General features: G+C 41.2%; 1 protein-coding gene across 1 annotated transcript in view; it reads left to right on the forward strand.

The window, feature by feature from the left end:
• LOC126198475 (unconventional myosin-IXa-like) overlaps positions 1-21,780 on the forward strand; it is a 350,557-nt gene that overhangs the window by 19,130 nt on the left and 309,647 nt on the right. The window contains exons 2-3 of the mRNA XM_049934833.1: positions 1,879-2,128; positions 7,906-8,181. Coding sequence (XP_049790790.1) covers positions 1,879-2,128; positions 7,906-8,181 — 526 coding nt within the window. The remainder of the gene's footprint in view (positions 1-1,878; positions 2,129-7,905; positions 8,182-21,780) is intronic.

Below are 21,780 nucleotides of genomic sequence, written 5' to 3' on the forward strand. Positions count from 1 at the left end.
TCGATTGCCAAACAGGCAAACTGCAGTCTCCGCTCCTTATCTCTCGCAGTAACCTTATGCACTATAGTCATCTTGTATGGATACAAGCGAAGCTCAAATTGAATAATTCTTTGTACAGATCGGCTCTTCTAGTTGATTTACTCAGACTACAAGTCAAAGCCACTCGAACTGCTTTAATGTTTTGCGGCAAACGTACAGTATGCGCATGTGGCTGCTGACACTCCAAAACAGATCCAGTACCTTTGAATTTTAGATGTAATCTGCGTATTGTCCGTGGGCTGGGAGCCCACCGTGTGCCGAAATGAGCACGAAACCTTCTCTGTGTCAATGTAATGCTGTTCGTCACTGCGAACAGTAACACAATCTTCGTCTTTTGTGTGACGGTCAACCGTCCTTTGTCCGCCAAACTGAAATGGCAGACTCACAATGAAAGCAATGAACTCGCAACGACATCTGGCATAATTTCCATAAGCTGCATGAAGTTGGGCACACAATTTGAAAGCTATTGCCCCAATAGTATACGTGTAGGATCAGAATTCAATCAGGTGACTTACCATGTGCCACCCTATTTCAGGCATACACGGTACACCGAAAGTTGTTGTTATGGGGATTTGCAAGTGAAATTCCAGGGCTATCAGCTCCTAAACAAAAAACAAAATTTAATTGCTGTGAAACTGGTTGGGAATGTTAAGATTTTAGTACATATCTGCTTACATATTCTCAATGAAAACCTAGATTCACCTCTCTCTAAGAAATCGGTGACGTTCTTATAATCCTATGTACCAGACACCCAGTGGAACCTGAGATACAACTTAAACAAGATAAATAATGGATGATTAGGTTAAATGCCAAATGAGGAGGAATCTTTAATAACAGTATGATTATTTGATTAGTAAGTAATAATCGTGTCTTCTTGACATCATATGTGGAACTGCTCTGCAATTCACTTTTGTAGTATTTGTTTGTTTGGTTTGTTTGTGTATGTTCGTGTGTGGAAGGGCAGGGGAGGGGGGAGGCGCATTTGTGTTTAGTCATTTTTAACAGGTTTGTGTGGCTCAAGAAAAGAATAATGAAATTAGTGAATAAGACTGGAACTGTCCTTAAGCCAACTAAGAATGGAATGGGATAACAACATAAAAATGAAAGTGCGTGCTGGAGCTGTGTTTTGCTTTGGTGTTCACATATGTATTTTGAGGTGGATATTCTGAAGTTGTGGTTACTGGTGAGTTTAAACTGTTTTGTTAATATTTTATTGCAACCTAGAACCCCATCAAAACAGAGTCTGGCAGAGAGACATTTACCAAAAAGTGATGTATGTAGGTGAGCAAGTTGCACACACTTGTGTTTCTATTGAAATATGTACTGACAGAATGTTCAATTTCATGAACAGAATTATCGTTAGGCATGGTTACTGACAATGGAAATTACATATCAGAAAGGAAGTGGCTTTTGCAGGGAAACTGAGATACACAATTCTTTCGGGTGTTCAGAATACAACTCTATTGGATTTTATGGGTCCGGGAGAAATTTACAAATCTTACCAAATTAACAGCTAGGCAAGCAAAAGGCAAATTTTTCACTTGCATTTGCTGTAATATTTCATGAGGTATGACGACTCAGAGAAGTGTGCTGTCAATTGTCAGCATCAGATTTGTAGTAAGAAGTGTATGGCTGCCCTTGCAGTTCAGCTTTTTATGATAAAGCTATGCACATTTTCTGCAGTTGAGGGCAGGACTGTCAAGGTTAACCAAATTTTATTAAGTTGTCAGGTGCCATACTTGTTTCTTACTGTTATTGCATAATTTTTTGCAATCATTGATGTTTTATAATTATATTGGAGCAGTACCATTTGTTGAATATGAAATTTCGTTGTTTCAGGTTCTACCTTAGGGAAAAAGAACGAGTCAACGATGCATTATGGACTGACACTTTCACGATGGATCCACAACTTATCCGTGACTATTTCTACAGATTTCTGTATCAGCCAAAGGACCGGGAATATCCTGATCTGTGCCAGTTACCAGATTTAAATGAACAAACACTCTTAGATAACCTGAAGGCAAGGTTCAATGGAGGGCATATATATACTTATGTAGGGTCCATACTTATTGCACTCAATCCCTTTAAGGTAATTTAAATTGAGTATTTTTCTATCATCCATCAAAAATTTGAATAATCATAGGTTGTTGTTGTTGTTGTTGGTTTTTTTTTTATTTTTATTTTTGGTGTTTGTGTGTGTGTGTGTGGGGGGGGGGGGGGGGAGAAAAGTCAGTGTTTGTTCTTTTTCCTCCCCTATCAATATAATGAAAACAGACGCTCCTATTCCAGAGCTGTGAGCAATCTCAGCTTTCACTGTGACATGTGTTCATTCTCATGGATCAGTCTCATGAGTACTCAACAATTGCCATACTATCTAAGAGAAACATTTGTCGTTTTCCTTGTTCTGTGTTCAGTAACTATATTAGAAAGTTACTGCGTACATTGAGAGAGCTGCAAGAAATATTTTAATGAAACCAAATTTCTTGGTCAAAACAAGCAAAAGTACAATTTTGTTAGAAGTCAGCTGTTAATTCGAAAGTGAGGTCATTCCTGATAAATTCTCAAAAAAATCTTTAAAAATATGTTGGGTCTATGTAAAATTAGTTAATGGAACAAAATCTGCTTTCCAGATGCTTCCTTCACTTGTCATTTGGGGGGAGGGGGGTAAATAATTGAACAAGGAATTGAAAATCAGTCCACGCCACTAGACAGACGGAAGGCCACCATTTGTGATTATGTACCTGTCATATTCTGTATCAAATATGAACAATTGACTGTTTTTGAACTGTTTCTTGTAGATCTCTGGAATACTAAAACATGGTAAGTGATTGCAAGAAGGTGCAGGTTCTAATCCAGAAGAAGGATGCAGAAAGGCGTGCACAACTGTATGCTTACCACACTCCATCAATATGTTGTTGAGTTAAGGGGTACATTGTACTCATATATGGTAATGATGTTTCTGGATACTGAACAACTTAACTGCAGGAAACAACATATTTTCAGCAAGCACCAATTGTGTCTAAGATTGAACTCCCCATGTATACTCCCTACAACACTTTCTGAAACCATCCAGATGAGCTGATAACAACTTCCCTAAGCACTTATTCTGGTACCATTGTAAGGGAGTGAAAAATTTGATTGTGTAGTAGGGCTGGAATTCAGTAACAGGAAAAGGAAGAGAGAGAGAAATAGTAGTAGAATATGGACTGTTGAAAAGGAATGAAAGAGGAAGCCACCTGATGGAATTTACCACAGAACAAATTTAATTATTGCTAACACTTGGTTTAAGTATCATGAAAGAAGGTTGCGTACATGGAAGAGATCTGGAGACACTGGAAGGTTTTACGCTGACAATATGACTGTAAGACAGATTTTGGAACCAGATTTTAAACTGTAAGACATTTCCATAGGCAGATGAGGCCTCTGAACATAATTAATTCACTTGAATTACATATTGAAAGTGAAGAAATTCCAAAAAGTTATGAACTTAATGAGTTGAAACCTGGATAAGTTGAAAGAACCAGAAGTTATAAAGAGTTTCAAAGGGAGCATTAGGTAGTAATTGGTACAGAGGAAAGGAACACAGTAGAAGATGAAATGTGCAGCTTTGAAAGACAAAATTGTGAATGCAGGAGAAGATCAGGTAAATAAAAAGACAAGGCGTAGGAGAAATCGTAGGATATCACAGCAGGTATCAAATTTAATTGATGAACAAAAAATGCGGCAAACGAAGCAGGCAAAAGGGAATACAACCATGTAAACAATGAGACTTCAGAAAGTACAAAATGGCCAAGCTGGAATGGCTGGAGAATAAATGAAAGTGTATAGAACCATGCACATCTAGGAGAAGATAGATACTGCCTCCAGAAAATTAAAGACATCTTTATAGGAAAGAGAAGCAGCTGTTTGAACTTCAAGAGCTCAGGTTGAAATTTAATACTAAGCCAAGAAACTGAAGCTAAAAGATAAAAGGGGGATGTAGGGGTAATGCGAGGAAAAGGAACATAAAGAAAATATTACAGAAAGGAAAGAGGAAGTGAGATGACAATGAAATGGGAGATGTGGTACTGTGAGAAGAATTTGACAAAGTACTGAAACACCTGAGTGGAAACAAGGCCTGTGGAGTAGATGACATGCCCTCAGAACTACTGATATCCTTAGGAGAGTCAGCCATGACAAAATTATTCCACATGGTGTGCAAGATGTATGAGGTGGGCAGAATATCCTCAGACTTCAAGAACAATGTAATAGTTCCAGTACAAAGAAACCAGATGCTGATTGTTGTGAACATTACTAAACCTTCTATCTTATGAGTCATGGTTGTAAAATATTGACCCAAATTATCTACAGAAGAATGGAAAAAGAGGTTGAAGTCTACTTGCAGATGCCCCCTTTGGTGTCTGGGGGCTAGAATAGACCTGTGGCCCTTCCTTGCCTGTTGTAAGAGGCGACTTATAGGAGTCTCTTTATTGGGCTATGTTTTTACCTTGGTATGTTGACTATACTTTGGACTTCTGAAGGTTTTTGATCTTTCTGCTTCTGCCGCCCTCCCCCCCTTCACCCCTCACACACTCATCACACCTTTTTTGGCTTTTTAAATTCTTGTCCCCATTTTGGGTTTGACCTCCAGCCTCCAAATTTTACAGAAGTGCAGGCCGTTTGGGAACGACACCTTACTGTGGTGCATTAACTCTCTGCTGTGCACTGTTATCATTTGCACCTACCAAACGAGTGGCTATACCTTTGCACCCGAAATCCAGCGTGGTAGCCAGTCCATCATGGTGGAGTTGTCATGTACACTCTCGGTGGTAGCCCCCTGACAATATAGGAATTGCACTGTTGACGCCTGAGCTGTAACCTCCCCGTGTCAGCCAAGGAGTAGGCGCCTGTCAGTTTTGATGTACCCAGACTCCGGGCAACAGCTGCTGTGCCAGGTGGCCTTTACCTTGACAGGGTGGCACCCATGGGGACAGCCTCTGATCAGAGTGAGTGGCATTGGGGCGGATGGTTTGCAGTGAAACGGATCAAACTTAATGATGGCTGTGGCAGCATGGCTGTTTCAACAATCAGGAACAGTGATTTTAATCCAGAGGCTTGCAGTCTTATGGCATTTCCATCTTTGGCCATGCCTCAAGACGAGAGCCAGGTGAGGAGAAATGGGAGTGGACAGTTTGCTGAGTTCTTGATTTATTCCTGAACGGATAGCTGATCTTTTATTACAATGAAGCCACTTTTTTTCGTTGAAAATATTGAAGACCGGTTTGGGGAGGTTGGAGCAATAGAAAATATGAGAAATGGATCTTTACTGATCAAAACAACACATGCCAACCAAGCCTGCATAAAAATAGAAGATGAACCAGTCATCAGCTCAGTAGAATTCACAATGTTATCTCCCATCAGGACCTAACTCTACAAACTGATGAAGAGATGTGTACTAATCTGGTATGGTGCGGTTTTGTCCACAGCATCCAGAAGGGACCCAAGGATAATAGAGTGGACACTGGAGCTTTCATCCTGGCCTTTGACGGCAGTATTTTGCCTGAGAGGGTTAAGGTCATGGTTTATAGGTTTGCCTTATTATTCTCCTCTGATGAGATGTTTTAGGTGCCAGAGGTTCAGACACATGTCCTCCCACTGTTCTAAAGAGGATATCTTGTGAGGCATGTGGGTTGGCATCCCATGGGGGTGGCCATTGTGCCCAAACCCCTCAATGTGTCAACTGTCCGGAACCACACCCTCCTTGTTCACTGCAATTTTCAGTGTTTAACAGGGAGAAAAAAATCAAGAGTATAGAACACTTGACTGCCCACTTTATCAAGATGCAAAGAAAATGTTTGAGACTTCATCTGACTGATGTGGTCTCCAATTTTGCGATCGTTGTCCCACAGTCCAAACCTCACTTGATGAAAAGGTCTCGCATGGCACCTCCTGATCATGGTCATTTTCTGGGGCCTGCCCCATAGTTGGGGAGGGAGTGTCAGCTCCCATGCCCTCTGCACCTGTAGCACAGGTGTTTCCCACACCATTGGTGCAGCCAGGGATGCCCAGTCATCCTCTGGCGGCGATAGGGACGAGGACACATGTCGAGCTGCTTGCCTCTCAAGACAAGGACAAGAAGCCATAGGCTGCGAGCAGAGGAAAGGATGGTCCTCTTCGCTCCTGGAGGATAAAATGAGGAAAATCTTCACAGAAATTGAAGTCTCACAAGGATAAGAAGGAAGATAAACTACTTTCTGAGACTTCAGGTGTTCCTCTCTCCATCCCTGCAAAGGTTGAGCCTATGCACCTTATTTTCCACTTTCTGAGACCTGGTTCCAATGCTCCTTCAATGGAACTCTAATGGCTACTATTGCCATCTTGTCAAACTCCGTCATTTACTGGCTACTTGTTCCATAATTGGCATAGCAGTACTGGAAATGCAATTTACAGCAATACATCCCCCTGCTCTGAAAAATTACAAACACTGCTGTACCAATTGCATTAATGTTGAGAGTGTGTCCAGTGGGGTTTGTACTCTCATGCGCTCAGTATTTTCAGTGAGCAGAAGCCTCTTCCACTGAACAAGAGGCCGTGGCTGTTAGTGTCTACCTGTCAGTTTGGATGACAATCTGTAATGTTTATCTACTCCCAGGAGGACCTTTCCATTACAAAGAACAAGAGTTACTGGAACGGCTGCCTGCCCCCTTCCTCTTACTGGGGAACTTTAATGCCCATAATACTCTGTGGGGCGGTGGCACTACGTCTCGTAGAGGCCAAGCACTAAAACACCCCCTTTCAGAATTGCATGTCTGCTTACTTAACACTGGAGCTGCAACGATTATCAATCGTGACTATCTGTTCCTGGCCACTTGGTGCTTTGACTCAGTCTGGTTAAATGAAAAAGAAAGGAAAGGGAAAGCCCATTTGATGTACAGGCTAATCTCCTACTCCCTATCTCTTTCTCCATCTTCTCCTCCTCCCATTCTCTTTGTACATCTGCTCTTCCTTTCCCCTCTCTGTGTCCGCCTCCTCCTCCCCCTCTCTCTCCCTCCATCTTCTCTTTTGCCTGTCTCTCTTTGTCCATCTCCTCCTTTCCACTTTTTATGTCCATTACCTCCCATCCCTCAGTCCATGTTCTCTTCTCCCCTCTCTCTGAACTTGAGCCTGGTTTACTGTTACAGCAAATACATATTTGCAGCAGTATTCTAATCATAAGCTGATAAGCAATAATTCAAGCTTTCACAACAAACTGTTGCCTCATCAGGAAAGAGGGAAGGAGAGGGAAAGACGAAAGGATGTGGGTTTTAAGGGGGAGGGTAAGGAGTCATTCCAATCCCGGGAGCGGAAAGACTTACCTTAGGGGGAAAAAAGGACGGGTATACACTCGCGCGCACACACACATATCCATCCACACATATACAGACACAAGCAGACATATGTGTGGATGAGGTTTACGATTTTGAGCAAATGAACATTTACATTTTTATTTATGTAGTCGATGAATTTGAAAATAGGTCACATGTCTGACTAAATTTGAAAGCTTGATGTATATTATTATAGCTGTTATGGCATCTTTTTGAAAATAATATTAAGTTTCCAAATTTAATAAACTGCATGATAATTGAATAATGTCATCTAAAGGAAGTTAACAGTAGCATCTCTTGGTCTCGTAAATTAACATTAGAATTTGTATCCCTGTCGACCGAGTAATAGCCATAATTGGTTAATTGCATATATTTTATAATTTTTGAGCTATGCGTTAAAACTTTTAAGAATCTTCTCAGTACCTCATTATTATTCCTGTGGCATTTTAAGACCAAATGGTACTTCGTGTTACGACATGTTTGAATGCAGTTTGCAATGCAGAATCATTATCTTATGTTTCAGTTTCATCCGATCTACAATCCGAAGTATGTTAAACTGTATCAGAACCGACGGTTGGGTCCAGAGTTGCCCCCACACATATTTGCAGTGGCAGATGCAGCATATCACTGCATGTTAAAAGAAAGGCGGAATCAGTGCATAGTAATTAGTGGTGAAAGTGGTTCTGGAAAAACTGAAAGTACAAATTTTCTACTCCATCATCTGACAGCACTCAGTCAAAAGGGGTGTCATGGCAGTGGAGTGGAGCAGACAATACTCAGTGCTGGTCCTGTACTTGAGGTTGGTTATAATTCTTGACATTCCTTTCATAGAACTGATAATTTACTTCGTGTTCTTACAAATTACAGCAACATAATTCAGATTATTATTTGAGCTATATATATAATAGATGACATTTAGACGAAATGTTAAGAGTAAAGACAGTATTTATGAAAAATTGTGAGAATGATAAGGATTAGATAGACATTGAGGAATATCTTCTCTTCATGTAAACCTTCATTTTATGTAGCATCTCAGCATTTTGATGAGTAACACTTTTAATAATATTGAAAGAATGTGTAAGAGTAACTATACCTTTGCTAAAAAAAATTACACATTTAGCGTTATAATAGAATTTAAACTGGTAAATAGCAAAAAAGTAATGTGTAGTATACATTAGTCCATTGGGTACAAAACTTTCATAAGAAGTTTTGCTAAGAAGGTTAGGAAGATGGGGCAGAATAAATTGTTATTAGTATCACCATGTTTGGAGAGTGCTGTTGCTCCTGAACAGTAAAAGTAAAAAGTCTAGCAGAAGAAATGGCTCTTTTAGATTGTAAAGCAACCTGCATGCAAACAAATTGAAATGATAGTGGTGGCCCCTTTCATGAGGAGTGTGACATGCGCATTTAATTGCACAGAAAGTGATAATGGCTAAAATTTGAATAGCCCATCATGTATGTAGGAGCCAGTCATATTACAGACTGAACAGTACTGTTCATAAAAGTGAAGAACGTTTGTAATTGTAATTAAGGGAGTTATGGAGGAGGGGGGGGGGTATTGACAGCACAAAGGTCACATTCACCAAAAACACAAAAGAAAATCTGCCTCATATTATGTCTTTGATTTCATATGTGGAAAAGGTACTTGAAGTTATGAGGTGAGTTTAAGAGCAGAACAGCAATAAGAAATAGTTAATATTGCAGCACTTAGTACAGTCGACGTCGAAGTGTGGTGGTGTAGTCCACTGGGTAATGGATAACAAGCTGCATGACACCGGGATTGGGATCAAATACCTCTTTTGGCAGTTATTCCCTGTTTTAATGCATTAATTTGTTAAATATGTGGAAAATGCCAAATTAACAAAACTTACAGTTTATTTTATATTTTATTTTATTTATTTTTTTTTCCATCTCTCAAAAGGGCACTTATTATTGCATTCAAAGGCCTTGCACTTCATTGTGCATTTGCATCTACAAGGAAGATAGTCTACTAGGTGAGCAATAAATCGCTCATTTTCTACCACCTCATCTCAGTCAGCTAAAGTGACATTTAGAAGTTTGTTGTGGGTTTTTGATAGGGACCAGACCAGTTTTCTCACATGGTCAGTTTTGTCTCCAGCTGTATGTTTGCAGTGGGGCTGAGGTCTGGTGCAGGAGGAGGCCAGTCGAGAAGAGAATTCTCAATCTGTTACGCAAGCCACTTTTGTACCATAGTTGACATATGTTGTATCGGAAACATGATTCCCTCAATATATAGTTTATGGGATTATAGCATTCCTCATAATATGATTGTACTGGGCAGCATTGAGCCAGCCATCTATTGTGTGAAGCTTCTTTTGTCCACAGGAAGACATCCAGTCCTAAACTGTCACAGACGCAAGGCCACTGTGAGGTGACTTGCGGATATATTTTGGGTTGAAATGGCAGCATATGGCTTAATACTTATATTGTACCATTATTTGCTGTGAAAATACTGATTCATATGAAAATATTGCATTGGGCCACTCAGAATATGAGGTGCTATCCAAAATTTTCGAGACTGCCATCTGTTGAAAACCTTACCTTTGCACTAATGGTCACCATCACCCACGAAGTAGGTCCCATCTGCACCTACACACTGGTCTCAGTGCTTCTGCCACTAGTCAAATGTTTTAGGTTCACTCTGTAAAGGATTTACCAGGGAAGACACCGTGGTTATTGTGGGAGGGCCAGGGAACAGCATCGACAGAGATCCTGGGTACAGTATAGAGTGTGACCTGGTAAAGATTGCGTCGGCATCGAGACACACCAATGTTGAATTTGTATCTGTCCTGAGACGCCATGACCGGCCTCATTTGAACTCTTCTGTTGGGAGAGTTAATTTGGAGTTGGAACGGCTGCTTGGGTCGGGTGCGGGGGCTCATATTGGTGTGGTTCCTGTTGATTATCTCAGTAGGTGGGACTATACCAGGCACAGCCTACATCTCAACAGGAAAGGGAAGGGGAAACTGGCTGGGGTAATAGCAGGAAATTTAAGGGGGGGAGGCACTGCCATGAATGGTAAAATACCAGTGGTTACAGGTGTTGGAGCAGCACCTTTTTTAGGATAGGTAAGACAGAAAGATGTCAAGTTCTACGAGAGGGCAGGATTGAAACAAATCTTCAGTTTAGGAAAGAAATTAAACAGCACAATTCTAGCACATTGGATCACCAATCACAGCTATCAATTATAAATTTTCACCAATCACCAGAAATTTTATCTCCACCAAGTTGTATCTCAGTCCTAGGTAATTGCATTGATGAATTAAAGTCACCCAACCCAGTTGACATAATCTGCCTCTCTGAACACCGTGTGACCACTGGTATAGGAACTAGGCCTAAGCACAATGAGAAACTCAGACAGGAGAGTACTGCAAATGTTAGAATAAGGAAAGGTTCTCATAAAAGTATAATTAAAAATAATGTAAGTATATTTCATCAAAATATTGGGAGTTTAAAGAATAAAGTAGATGAGCTTCTGGTTTGTTTAGAAGATTTAGAAGCTGAGAATGAAATAGATATACTATGCCTGTCTGAGCATCACATTGTTACTGATATGGATAAGGTAAATGTAAGTGGATATAAGCTCTCTGCACATGTAATGAGAGAAAATATGGAGAAAGGAGGAGTTGCCATATATGTCAAAAGTTATCATTGTGCAAAAAGTATAGAAACAAAAAAGTTTTGTGTAGAGAAACATATAGAAGCATGTGCCTGTGAGCTTAAATTAAATAAAGGCACATTTATAATTGTAACTGTATATAGGTCCCCATTAGGAAATTTTCATCCATTTCTGAAAAATTTGGACTCCTTGTTGTGCTATCTGTCAGACTGGGGGAAGCAAATTATTATTTGTGGGGACTTCAATGTAGATTCTCTGAAAGAGGGTAATAGGAAAAATGACCTTGAAGTATTACTCGGTTCTTTCAATTTGACACCCGTTATTGATTTTCCTACTAGGGTGGTAAAGGATAGCAGCTCACTGATAGATAACTTCTTTATAGACCAAGATAAGTTTAACCAGATAAATGCTCAGCCTGTTGAGAATGGTCTTTCTGATCATGGTGCACAGCTAGTTACAATATATGACATAGCTCCATTCAGCAATACTAAACAGTCCTCCAAAGTAGTACGTCCAGTCAACGATTTAACAATTGCAAATTTCAGGGAAAGCCTACAGCAGTTAGACTGGGATGAGGTGTACCGTGAACCTGATGCCAATTTAAAATATAATTTATTTCATGACATTTTTGTAAATGCATTTGAAAACTGCTTCCCCAAGAAAATAGTTAAATATACTCGTAAGAAACCTTGTAACAAACCATGGCTTACTAGGGGTATAAAAATATCTTGTAACCGGAAAAGGGAAATGTATCTGACAGCAAGAAAGAGTAGTGACCCAGAAACTATCAAAAATTATAAAAACTACTGTGTTATATTAAGAAAAGTTATTAAAAAATCCAGGCGTATGTGTATCATGTCTGAAATCAGCAACTCTGATAATAAAATTAAAACAATTTGGAATATTATTAAAAGAGAAACAGGTCAACCAAGAGCAGAGGAAGACAGTATTACCATCAAATTGAATGAAAACTTTACGAACAAAAAGTCAGAAGTTGAAAATATTTTTAATAATCATTTTCTAAATGTTGTGGATATAGTAGGATCCAGGTGTTCATTAGAAGATGCTAGGCTGTTAATGGAAGAGGCCATACCTATGCAATTTGATACAATTGAAATCTCACCCACTTCTCCCTCTGAAATTAGGAAAATAATAAACTTGCTTAAAAGCAAAAACTCACATGGAATTGATGGCATTTCCAGCAAAATACTAAAAGCTTGTTCTCAGCAGATAAGTAAGATTCTCAGCCACCTGTGTAATAGCTCTCTGGAACAGGGCATTTTCCCTGATAGACTGAAATATGGTATTGTTATACCTTTGCATAAAAAGGGGGATAGATCTGATGTCAACAATTACCGTCCAATCTCCCTTCTAACAGCTTTATCCAAAATTTTTGAGAAAGTAATGTATTCAAGAGTAGCTTCACATATCTGTAAAAATGAAGTACTAACAAAATGTCAGTTTGGTTTCCAGAAAGGTTTTTCAACAGAAAATGCCATATATGCTTTCACCAGTCAAATTTTGAATGATCTGAATAACCGAACACCACCCATTGGGATTTTTTGTGATCTCTCAAAGGCTTTTGATTGTGTAAATCATGAAATTCTGCTAGACAAGCTCAAGTATTGTGGCATGAGTGGGACAGTGCACAAATGGTTTAATTCGTACCTAACTGGAAGAGTGCAGAAAGTTGAAATAAGTAGTTCTCGTAACATGCAAAGATCAGCACATTCCTCAAACTGGGGAACTATCAAGAATGGGGTTCCACAAGGGTCAGTCTTGGGTCCTTTGTTGTTCTTATTATATATTAATGACTTGCCATTCTATATTCATGAAGAGGCAAAGTTAGTTCTCTTTGCTGATGATACAAGTATAGTAATCACACCTGACAAACAAGAATTAACTGATGAAATTGTCAATACTGTCTTTCAGAAAATTACTAAGTGGTTCCTTGTAAACGGACTCTCACCGAATTTTGATAAGACACAGTACATACAGTTCCGTACAGTGAATGGTATGACGCCATTAATAAATATAGACCTTCATCAGAAGCATATAGCTAAGGTAGAATATTGCAAATTTTTAGGTGTGTCCATTGATGAGAGATTAAATTGGAAGAAACACATTGATGATCTGCTGAAACGTTTGAGTTCAGCTACTTATGCAATAAGGGTCATTGCAAATTTTGGTGATAAACATCTTAGTAAATTAGCTTACTACGCCTATTTTCACTCATTGCTTTCATATGGCATCATATTTTGGGGTAATTCATCACTGAGGAATAAAGTATTTATTGCACAAAAGCTTGTAATCAGAATAATAGCTGGAGTCCACACAAGATCATCCTGCAGACATTTATTTAAGGATCTAGGGATATTTACAGTAGCTTCTCAGTATATATACTCTCTTATGAAATTTGTTATTAACAACCAAACCCAATTCAAAAGTAATAGCAGTGTGCATAACTACAATACTAGGAGAAAGGATGATCTTCACTATTCAAGATTAAATCTAACTTTGGCACAGAAAGGGGTGAATTATACTGGCACTAAAGTCTTTGGTCACTTACCAAATAGTATCAAAAGTCTGACAGATAACCAACAAGTATTTAAGAAGAAATTAAAAGAATTTCTGAATGACAACTCCTTCTACTCCATAGAGGAATTTTTAGATATAAATTAAAAAAAAAAACACAATAAAATAAAGTTGTTATATTAACTTAAGTATGTTGTAAAATTAACCTAAGTATGTCATGTATTGGAAATTTCGACTCTTTCCACATCATTACGAAATATCGTATTCATGATCCATGGAACTAGTATTAATCTAATCTAATCTAATCTTCTGGAAGTCCTGTTCTCTGAGGATGCCTATCCCTGCCAGTGATGCTCCTGGAATCCTCTCTAGAGTGTCGGACCGACAGCCTTTCAGCTTGAGTTTCAGTTTTGGGAATAGCGTGAAGTCACAAGGTGCCAAATCTGGCAAGTACGGTGGATGGGGTACAACTGCCATGTTTTTTGCCAAAAAGGTCCTGGTGAGCAAGGACGTGCGACAGGGCGTGTTGTTGTGATGCGGCAGCCAGTTCCCTTGACGCCAAAGTTCAAGCCGTCGTCGCAAAACATCACAGTAGTACATGGAATTCACTGTTTGGTTGCGTGGGGTGAATTCTTTGTGCATAATTCCCTTGGTATCAAAGAAGACGGTGATCATGCTCTTCACTTGTCTCGCTTTTTTGCGTCCTAGAGAGCCCGGGCTCTTCCACTGGGGCAATTGTTGCTTTGTCTCTGTGTCATATCAGTAAATCCAGTTGAATCATTGCAAAGGTCTCCGTAGCACTTTTCCCGAGATTCACACAGAATTTGATACACATGCGCTGTTCCGTTCGCGGATCCATCATAAAATCACCACTCACCAAACACAGAGTATTATGGAAAGCACTGTGGACACGCAATACGTCCTCCCAGTTAAATGTCACTCTGCACACTGACTCATCAGATACGCAGCTCTCGCCACCTAGCGATGCAAAGATCTACTACTCCTACTTTCCAGATGGCATCACCAGTCCCAAAAATTTTGGATTCCACCTTGTATGTATTTTCCTCTACCTCGCGCCCGCCTGGGGGCTCATGGCTCTTTTGTCAGTTCATGCGTGAAGCATATGGATTCAGAGCTACTGTGGCCCTTTTCTTCTTTCCTGGGCTGCATTCCCGTCCCTGTACCCCTCCCTCCCTGTCCTTGCTCCTTCCCCTCTCTCCTCCTACTCCACCACTCTCAGTGTCCTTGGTTTCATTGGTCCAGCTATACTCTTGGTTTCTGCTATCCCTTAGGAATTCCCCCCCCCCCCCCCCTCATTTCACCACCTCCTCCTCATCTTCCTACTCCTCCTCCTCCACTTTTTTCTGCTTCTCCTGCTCCAATCCTCCCCCCTCCCACACCGGCATTTTTGGTCCCCTTTTTGAGGTTCGACCTCCCCTTCTAAATTTTACCTGCATAGTGTGGTCCAACTGGGGAAGAACACCTTACTTAGCACATTTGGCATGTGGCCTTACTGCCTCTTGTAGCTTCCACTTGAAACTATTGTCCTTTTAACGCTATATATTAGTTTGGTGCATAAGTTCATAACATTTTTGTCTTGCATATTGGTATGCTGGTTGCTAGGGGTTTATTTTTATCTATTATTGTTTTTTACTTGTAATTCACTGTTGCTATTTGAGTTTGTGTATTGTCATTTTGATATTTGGAGAAATTGGAACATTTTCAACATATTCTTCTTTTTGAGTTCAGTGGAGTGGTGCCAGCAATAGAGGCATCCAGAAACTGTACCAGCATGTATAGGGATAATGCCTTTGGACAGAGCATGGCAAGAAAATGGTTTTCTCATTTTAAGGAGGATTGTTTTGACATTAGTGACTCTCCACATTCAAAAAGACCTATGGGATTTGATGAAGATCATTTAAAATCATTACTCCACAATGATCCATGTCAGTGTACTTGAGAACTGTCATGTGCTGAACCGTGTACGACATTTACACGCAGTGGGGAAGGTTCAAAAATTGGGTGTAGGTACCACACACTTCAAACCAAAATTGCAAAAATCAGTGGGTGGCACTCTTATAACTGCCATCTGATTTCTGTACAAATTGTAAATAGCCTTTCGCTCCCTGTATTTTACCACTGCCACCTTCAGAATTTGAAGGAGAGTATTACAGCCAACATTGTCAAAAGCTTTCTCTAAGTCTACAAATGCTAGTAACATTGATTTGCCTTTCCTTAATCTATCCTATAGGGTAAGTTGTTGGGCCATTATTGCCTCACGTGTTCCAATATTTCTACGGAATTCAAACTGATCTTCCCCAATGTCGGCTTCTACCAGTTTTTCCATTTGTCTGTAAAGAATTTGCGTTATTATTTTGCAGCTGTGACTTATTAAGCTGATAGTTCGGTAATTTTCACATCTGCTTTCTTTGGGATTGGAATTATTATATTCTTCTTGAAGTCTGAGGGTATTTTGCTTGTCTCATACACTTTGCTCACCAGATGGTAGGGTTTTGTCAGGACTGGCTCTCCCAAGACTGTCAGTAGTTCTAATGGAATTTTTTCTACTCCCGGGTTCTTGTTTTGACTTAGGTCTTTCAGTGCTCTGTCAAATTCTTCACGCAATATCATATCTCTCATTTCATCTTCATCTACATCCTCTTCCATTTCCATAATATTGACCTCAAGTACATCGCCCTTATGTAGACCCTCTATATACTCCTTCCACCTTTCTGCTTTCCCTTCCTTGCTTAGAACTGGGTATTCATCTGAGCTCTTGATATTCACACAAGTGATTCTCTTTTCTCCAAAGGTCTCTTTAATTTTCCTGTAGGCAATATCTATCTTACCCCTAGTGAGACAAGCCTCTACATCTGTCCTCTAGCCATCCCTGCTTAGCCATTTTGCACTTCCTGTCGATCTCATTTTTGAGACGTTTGTATTCCTTTTTGCCTGCTTCATTTACGCATTTTTATATTTTCTCCTTTCACCACTTAAATTCAATATTTCTTCTGTTACCAAAGGATTTCTACTAGCCTTTGTCTTTTTACCTACTAGATCCTCTGCTGCCTTCACTATTTCATCCCTCAAAGCTACCCATTCTTCTTTTACTGTATTTCTTTCCCCCATTCCTGTCAACTGTTCCCTTATACTCTCCCTGAAACTCTGTACAACCTCTGGTTTAGTCAGCTTATCCAGGTACCATCTCCTTAAATTCCCACCTTTTTGCAGTTTCTTCAGTCCACATCTGCACCTGGAAATGGCTTACTTCCATGTATACAACCTTCTTTCATGGTTCTTGAACCAAGTGTTAGCTATGATTAAGTTATGCTCTGTGCAAAGTTCTTACCCCAAATCCACATTCACCTACTATGTTTCCTTCTCTTCCTTTTCCTACTATCGAATTGCAGTCACCCATGACTATTAAATTTTCGTCTCCCTTCACTGTCTGAATAATTTCTTTTATCTCATCATACATTTCATCAGTTTCTTTGTCATCTGCAGAGCTAGTTGGCATATAAACTTGTACTACTGTAGTAGATGTAGGCTTCTTGTCTATCTTGGCCACAATAAAGCGTTCACTATGCTGTTAGTAGTAGCTTACCCGCACCCCTATGTTAGCTTAAGAAAAAGAAAGGAATGGTTGAACCCTAAAAAAGCAGCAACTTCCCATACAAAGACCTGTGTGTATCTACAAAAGATAATGTTATGCATCTGGCGGGGAGTGCTGACGGTGTCTTTTACCATGAGTTGCTTCCCAGAGTTGTAACCATCACTTCGGACATTTGTTGTTAACTAATGAGACAGTGATGAGGAAGACTGTGTGAAGTGATGCTACTCTATGATAATGCCCACCTGCATTATACTACATGGACAAAAACACTATACAAGAGTTGGCTTGGGAAACCATTCTGCAGTCACCTTATTCTCCTGATCTTGCGCCCTCAAATTTCCACCTTTTCCACTCTTTATCGAAACACTTTCAACCAACTTTGTTGTGCGGATGGGTTCTTCACCTCAAAATCACTTGATTTGTACAGTTGCGGAATTGAAAAGTTGCCACAATTTTGGCAGACTGTTGTAAATAGTGAAGGAGAATATATTATTGATGACTAAAGCATCTGTTGTGTTTATTCAACTTATGGAGAAACTCTACGAACTTACACAGCAACCCAGTAGCAAGCACGGTAGCTGGGGTCATTTGTACCTTTTTGGTTGAACTCCCTGACAACCCAGGGATCAGCTGCTGCATTCGCACATATACCTAGGAATGGTTGCTTGTCATCATGGAGCATTGGAATTCCTGAAAACAGCCACCATGCTAGAAGGCCCTTGCTGTCACTGGATGGTGCCCAAGGGGGAGCCCCTGATTGGAGTGGGTGGGGTAAAGGTGGATGTTTTGCATATGCAATCTATTAAGCTCCAAAAAAACTGGCTGTTTCTTTTATGATTGTCTCTTTAGTGGGACAGAGACCCTTTAATGTCATTTCTTATGACCCTGCAACCTTCCCTTCCCTGGCTACCCCTTGGGAGGAGGACCAGGCTTGCTGACTTGGGGTGAAACACTTTCCTTGCCACCTGTTCTGTTCCAGGGCTGACGACACTTTCACCGTTACCAAGCCATTATTTTTCATGGAAACAATTGAAGACAAGTTCGGTGAAGTGGAGTCTCTGAGTAAGTTATGGAAGGGGTTGCTGTTGATCATAACTTCTGTGGCCCAGTCTGTGGGCCTTTATGCCTGTGACCATGTTGGCGACATCCCAGTGTCTGCTAATCCTCACCAGTCTTTGATATGTTTCAGGCTGTCATTTTTCATAGGGACCTCATCTCTCAAACTGATGAGGAACACTAGGCCAATGTGGAATGGTGGCATGTTCATTTTGTTCGACATTTCCAGAAAGTAAGGACAATCACATTGACACCGGCACCTTTATTCTGGCATTTCAGGAGTACCCTCCCAGAGAAGGTAAAGATTACAGTGTAAACAGTGTAACGTGAAGCTGCACGTCCCACCACCCATGAGGTGTCCCCGTGTTTGTGTTTTGGGCACTTGTCTTCCTGCTGTACAGCAGACTATGTGGATGCCCACTCCATGAGGGAGCTCCTGTGTTCTGCTGTATGTGTGCATTATTTGTCATGACCATCACTCTCCATGCTCACTGGACTGCTTGGTTTATATGAAGGAAAAGAAAATACGGGACTAATTCCATTGATCATTTATCCTGCATTGTGGCTCATCAGAAATACAACCATCTTCATCCTATATCTGTGACGTCTAACTTTTCTGCTACTACATGCTTTCCCCCTTCTCCCTTGTCCTTATTCCTGTCCCGCTCCCCTCTTCTCTCTCTCTCTCTCTCTCTCTCTCTCTCTCTCTCTCTCTCTCTCTCTCTCTCTCTCTCTTTACTCTTCCCTCTTCCCTCTGGTCTCCACACCCTCCCCTCTGGGTGCTGCCCCCTACATGTATGGAGAAGTGTCCCACTTCTTCAATGTCTGCTAGAGATGGCTCCTGACCTGGCTGAGCTCTTCTCGATCTACAAAAGAGAAGGAGAAAACTAAGTTCCAGGACAAGGCCCCTTTGATACCCCTCACAACCTGAGTCTGATCTCTTGTTTATGGATGTTGCCCTGTTCTTGTTGGTGACCCTCACAACCTGAGTCTGATCTCTTGTTTATAAATGTTGCCTTGTTCTTGTTGGTGACGGATGGTGACCTGGAAGCGTAACCGGCTTTGACCCGATTGCCTCTCATTTTGATCCCTCAGCTTTTGTCATTCTACTGAAATCTAATTTTACAGATGCTGACTCACTGACCCTTCTTGGTTTCAGTGCTTTCTGTTTTAACTGAATCAGCACTTTGGGGGCTTCCAATGGCATTTGCATGTTGGTCCATATTGACATTGTTAGTACATGGATCCCCCTTCCTACCACATTGAAAGTGGTTGTTGTCTGGATCCAGTTGGACTCTGCGGTCATGATTGGTAATTCCCATCTCCTTCCTGACAGGCCACCTGCACCCACTGCCCTAAATGCTCTCCCTCAGCAACTCCCTCTTCCCTTTGTCTTCAGGGATTTTAATTTCCATCACCCCTTGTGGGTTAGTACTTTTTTGTCTAGTCGGGGTCCCCTCATAGAAAAGTTTCTTGTGGATCACGACCTGTGCCTTCTTAATGATGGTTTCCGTACCTATTTTAGTGCCACTTGTGGCACTTTGATCTTTCGCCCACTTCCCTTCCCCTTCTCCCTTCATTACACTGGTTGCTGCATGATGACGTCTGCGATAGGACTCCTTTCTGTCGATTCTCTCGTTCCCTTCCCACCTCCTGACACCGGGTTGCCCCACTGGGCTTTCCATCACACTGATTGACCTCTATATACTTCCCAGGCCATGTTTACTTCCTCTTGGTTAGGTTGTATTGATGAAGTCGTCCATGACGTGTGCAATATGGTTATTCGTGCCATTGGATTGCCACCCCCTGCTTGACAGACCCCTTTCGCCACCAGCTGTTCCCGTGGTAGAGTATGGCCATTGTAGTCATCATCCATGATCACTGTTGAGCCTTACAATGCCTTAAGTGGCATCTTTAAATGCCTTTGTGCTGGTGGTTACCTTTAAATGCCTTTGCGCAAAAGCCCTTTACTTAAACAAACAGAACAAATAGATTTGTTGGGAACACTGTCTCTTCCTAAATTTTTCTGTCCCTTCGTCATGTGTGTGGGCTATTCTCTGCACCCTCCAAGGTTGCCAACTGCCTTCTTCCATCCTGGGCCGTGCACTCCTCGATGACCTTTATACGGATCTGTCTATTCTTGCAGAACACCTTGTGTCCATTTTGCAACATTATCAATGCAAGCCTCCTATCTGGCCATCTTCCTCCTCCTGATACAGCGGGCTGAAGCTTCCCGCTTATGTTTTATCCTTTGTCAGGTTGAATCCTACAATGAACCTGTGACTGAATGGGGACTCTTCTGGTCCACTCCTTTTCTCATGAACCAGCCCCCGACCATGATTCCATCCATAACCAATTGCGTCGATATCTCAGTCCTCCACAATGACAATACCTCCTCTGGATGTTTAACTCCTTTTTGGCTCCAAGGTGATATCCCCTCTCAGTGGAGGGACAGTACTATGGTTCCTGTCCTAAAGCCTGGTAAGGATCTGTCATCCCTTGATAGTTAATGGCCAGTCAGACTGACCACCGTCCCTTGCAAGTTTTTTGAGTGGAAGGTGGCTTGTCATCTATGTTGGGTCCTTGAATCACGGGTCCTTTTGTCTCCTTAACAGTGCAGCTTCCAGGAGGGACAATCTAAGATCGATCATTCCTTTGGTTGGAAACCACAGTTTAGCAGGCCTTTTCTCAATGCTACTATTGCTTCACAGTTTTCTTTGGTCTTTGTAAGGCCTAAAACACGGCTTGGTGCCATCTTATCTTAATTACCCTCCATGAAAAAGGGGTCTCTGGGGCCCCCACCCGAGTTTTATTCACTAGGTCCAGTCCCACCAGTCATTCAAAATTAGGGGTGACACCATTGTCAGATCTCAGCGGACCCAGGATAATGGCATTCCATGGGGTTCTGTATTAACTGTTCTCCTTTTCCTCATTGCTGTTATGGACTCAGGCCCCCATCGGATTGTTGGTCAACCAAACTGTGTGTGGATGATTTCTGTATCTAGGTTAGTTCTCACTCGGTGGCCTCTTTGGAGTGACAGCTCCAGGGTGCCATCTGGTGCACTTCTGCGTGGACCATTTCACGTGGTTTTCAGTTCTCTTCCCTGAAATTGTGTGTGTGTGTTGCGCGCGCATGTGTGTGTGTGTGTGTGGGGCGGGGGGGTGCATTTTTGCTGATATACTACAGTCTGTCCCAATCCTGAGCTGTATCTTGACATTAAGTGCCTGATCGTGGTGCCCCAGATCCATTTCTTGGGTCCTCTTCTTGACAACAATCTTACCTGGTTGCCTCATATCCACCTTCTGAAAATTGGGTCTTCCGTAAAGTCAGTGTCCTTCGCTTCCTTGCCCACACCTCTCAGGTGCAGATCATTGAACACTTCTCTGCTTTTATTGGGCTTTAGTTCTGTCCCATGTGGACTATGATTATCAAGTTTAGGACTCAGCTACTCCTTCCATACTGCTCCTCTTGGATCCAGTCCACTGTCCACTGTCATGGTATCTGTTTGGCCACAGGAGCCTTTTGCAGTACCTATGTTGATAGTCTTCTGGTT

Source organism: Schistocerca nitens, chromosome 8, assembly GCF_023898315.1.
Source record: "Schistocerca nitens isolate TAMUIC-IGC-003100 chromosome 8, iqSchNite1.1, whole genome shotgun sequence".
Classification (NCBI taxonomy): Eukaryota; Metazoa; Arthropoda; class Insecta; order Orthoptera; family Acrididae; genus Schistocerca; species Schistocerca nitens.